Source organism: Penaeus japonicus, unplaced genomic scaffold (genome assembly GCF_977035675.1).
Source record: "Penaeus japonicus unplaced genomic scaffold, GWHDUDI00000001_assembly GWHDUDI00000020, whole genome shotgun sequence".
Classification (NCBI taxonomy): Eukaryota; Metazoa; Arthropoda; class Malacostraca; order Decapoda; family Penaeidae; genus Penaeus; species Penaeus japonicus.
Window position 1 is genome coordinate 25,504,186 of NW_028234422.1, and position 2,500 is coordinate 25,506,685.

Consider the following 2,500-nt stretch of genomic DNA (forward strand, 5'->3'; position numbering starts at 1 on the left):
TTGAGAAGCCCGGCGAGACTCACTCCATCCAAATCCTGTGAAATAATGACAACAATGAGTGATGCTCTTGAGCCCCCCCCCCAAAAAAAAAAAAAAAATCTGATACGTCGTTTCGGCACAGAACATCAGGAATGAGAGTTTGTAAAGTCGCAGATTTTGTTTTACAAGAAAATGAAAACAGAAGCACGTAGCTGTCATACAAACCCGCTCTGGTAAGTCGGGTAAAAGGCTGTTGACTGGCGGCAGATCCACGAGCTCCAGCAGAGTGGGGAGTGTGTCCAGCAGCGAAGTTGGTGTGTCTATGGTCTTGCCTGCAGGTAAATGCCCTTTCCACCTGAAGATCCCTGGAACACGTATGCCTCCCTCTGCACCGCCCATGCCTTTACCTCCTGGCAATGTATGGCAATTGTTATACAAAAATAAAGTATAAAGAGTTCTGTATTTTTCTTAATTTAAGGTACACTCAAATACATTTTATAACGAATAATTGAATGAGCACCTTACATATCAAAGTACCTCTACGTTATACACACACACACACACACACAACACACACACACACACACACACACACACACACACACACACACACACACACACACACACACACACACACACACACACACACACACACACACACACACACACACACACACACACACACACACACACACACACACACACACACACACACACACACACACACACACACACCACAACACACACACACACACGTAAAGAGAGAGAGAGAGAGAGAGAGAGAGAGAGAGAGAGAGAGAGAGAGAGAGAGAGAGAGAGAGAGAGAGAGAGAGAGAGAGAGAGAGAGAGAGAGAGAGAGAGACATAGATAACACAAATCGAGAGAGAGAGACTGATATATAATGACACAAGAAAACCTAATAACACATATCTACACAGACAAAACCCGACCTTCCTCCTCCATTAATAACTCAAAACCCTGAAAAGGCATAAAAACCACCACGAACTCGCCTTTGAACAAGCCATTGTGGCCACCCGTGCGCTGGCCCTTATCGATGGCCTCGAGATGGCCCCCGTGATCCGAGAGGAAGTAGACTAGGGTGTTGTCGTCGATCTCGTGTAGCCGGAGGGCCTCGAGGATGGCCCCGACGCCGGCGTCCATCTCCTCGACGTTGTCTCCGTATCTGAGGGAGGTGACGGGATGGAAGGCTGAGTCTGTGGTTGCGGGGAGGGCCTGTGGTGCTGTGTTTGTAAGGTTCGCAGCTAGTTTGTTGTGCCATGTCACTTGCATAAGGTAACTGATGAAAATGGATGGGTGGGTGGATGGTGGATGGATGGTGGGTGGATGGATGGATGGAAAAAAAGAGATGGATTAATGGATTTTATTGATATGTATGTGTGTGCGTGCGTGCGTGTGTGCGCGTGTGATTATCAGCCCATTCCCCATACAGTCAGTCTCCTCCCAAAAGGCTTCCCGCTCCTTACCTGCCATGCTCGCTCTTGCCTTCCATGTGCTTCGCCGTGAACATCGGCGTGTGCACATGGGCGAAGGAGTGGTAGAGGAGGAACGGATTCTCGTCGTGGGCGTGATCGGAGATGAAGTCGAGCGAATAATCCACCAGTCGTTGAGAAAGCCCTGGTAGTGTCACAGGCTGCTCAACGACTTTCGTGTTCTCCATTAGAATGCCGTTCAGGTGTTGGTCCATCCAGGGCGATACCTAGCGCGTTGCGAAAGAGAGATATTAGCATTCCGTTAGCACTGCAAGCCCGCCCGAGATGAATATGCGTCACCGTATCTCGCACAGAAATGGCTCATTCATTCATGCACGGTCCCGTCTTTTGTTCTGTAGATATTTCAACATGTTGACATAGCTGTAAGGTTTTGTAAAATATATGTGAGCCCAAAGAGGGACTAAGATTGGGGTGAGGATAACCTATGTTACCTCATCCTTTTGAGATGTACGTAATCACTTGTCTCAATAAACTCGTCAAAGTCAAAGTCAAAAAGGTTTCATCGTAGCTGCCTGCCTATACCTGCCACCATTTCTCCGTGTGGAAGCGGTAGTGTGTGTGCACGAACCACGCGACCCCAAGACCGAGAGCCAGCACGGCGAAGAGGGTATTCTGCGTCTCCTGGGAGCATTTGACCAACCAGCCCCACACGAGGATGGTTAAGACGCCTACCAAACACAGTCTTGCTAAAATCTGAAAGAACGCATTTTTTTTTTTTTTTTTTTTTGGGGGGGGGGTCTTTTTTCAGTGTTTACGTTACAAAAAATCGCCCATGTATGTACGCATATAGTTTGGATCTCCCTCTCCACATTCCCCTCACGCACAAACGTTCTGCCTAACCTTGTAAAATCGCTCTCCCTGTGGGAAAAGCCAGAAGTCGTGAGGGCCTTCGAGTTCGGCGGCCAGCGTGAACGGCAGGCCGTAAAAGGACTGGAAGCCGTGTTCTTGGGGCCCGCGACACCCGAAACCCCCGAGCTTGCATCTCATCCCGAGGTGCCATTTGCCTGTGG

General features: G+C 49.0%; 1 protein-coding gene across 2 annotated transcripts in view; it reads right to left on the bottom strand.

Annotated features, from left to right (window-relative positions):
* Positions 1-2,500, bottom strand: part of LOC122260146 (arylsulfatase H-like) — a 9,070-nt gene that overhangs the window by 926 nt on the left and 5,644 nt on the right. For both annotated transcript variants that reach the window (XM_043027284.2, XM_086548199.1), the window contains exons 5-10: positions 2,331-2,494; positions 2,013-2,183; positions 1,464-1,696; positions 990-1,162; positions 205-389; positions 1-35 (exon numbers count right to left, since the gene is read on the bottom strand). The exon at positions 1-35 is cut by the window's left edge and continues 77 nt beyond it. In XM_043027284.2, coding sequence (XP_042883218.2) covers positions 1-35; positions 205-389; positions 990-1,162; positions 1,464-1,696; positions 2,013-2,183; positions 2,331-2,494 — 961 coding nt within the window. The remainder of the gene's footprint in view (positions 36-204; positions 390-989; positions 1,163-1,463; positions 1,697-2,012; positions 2,184-2,330; positions 2,495-2,500) is intronic.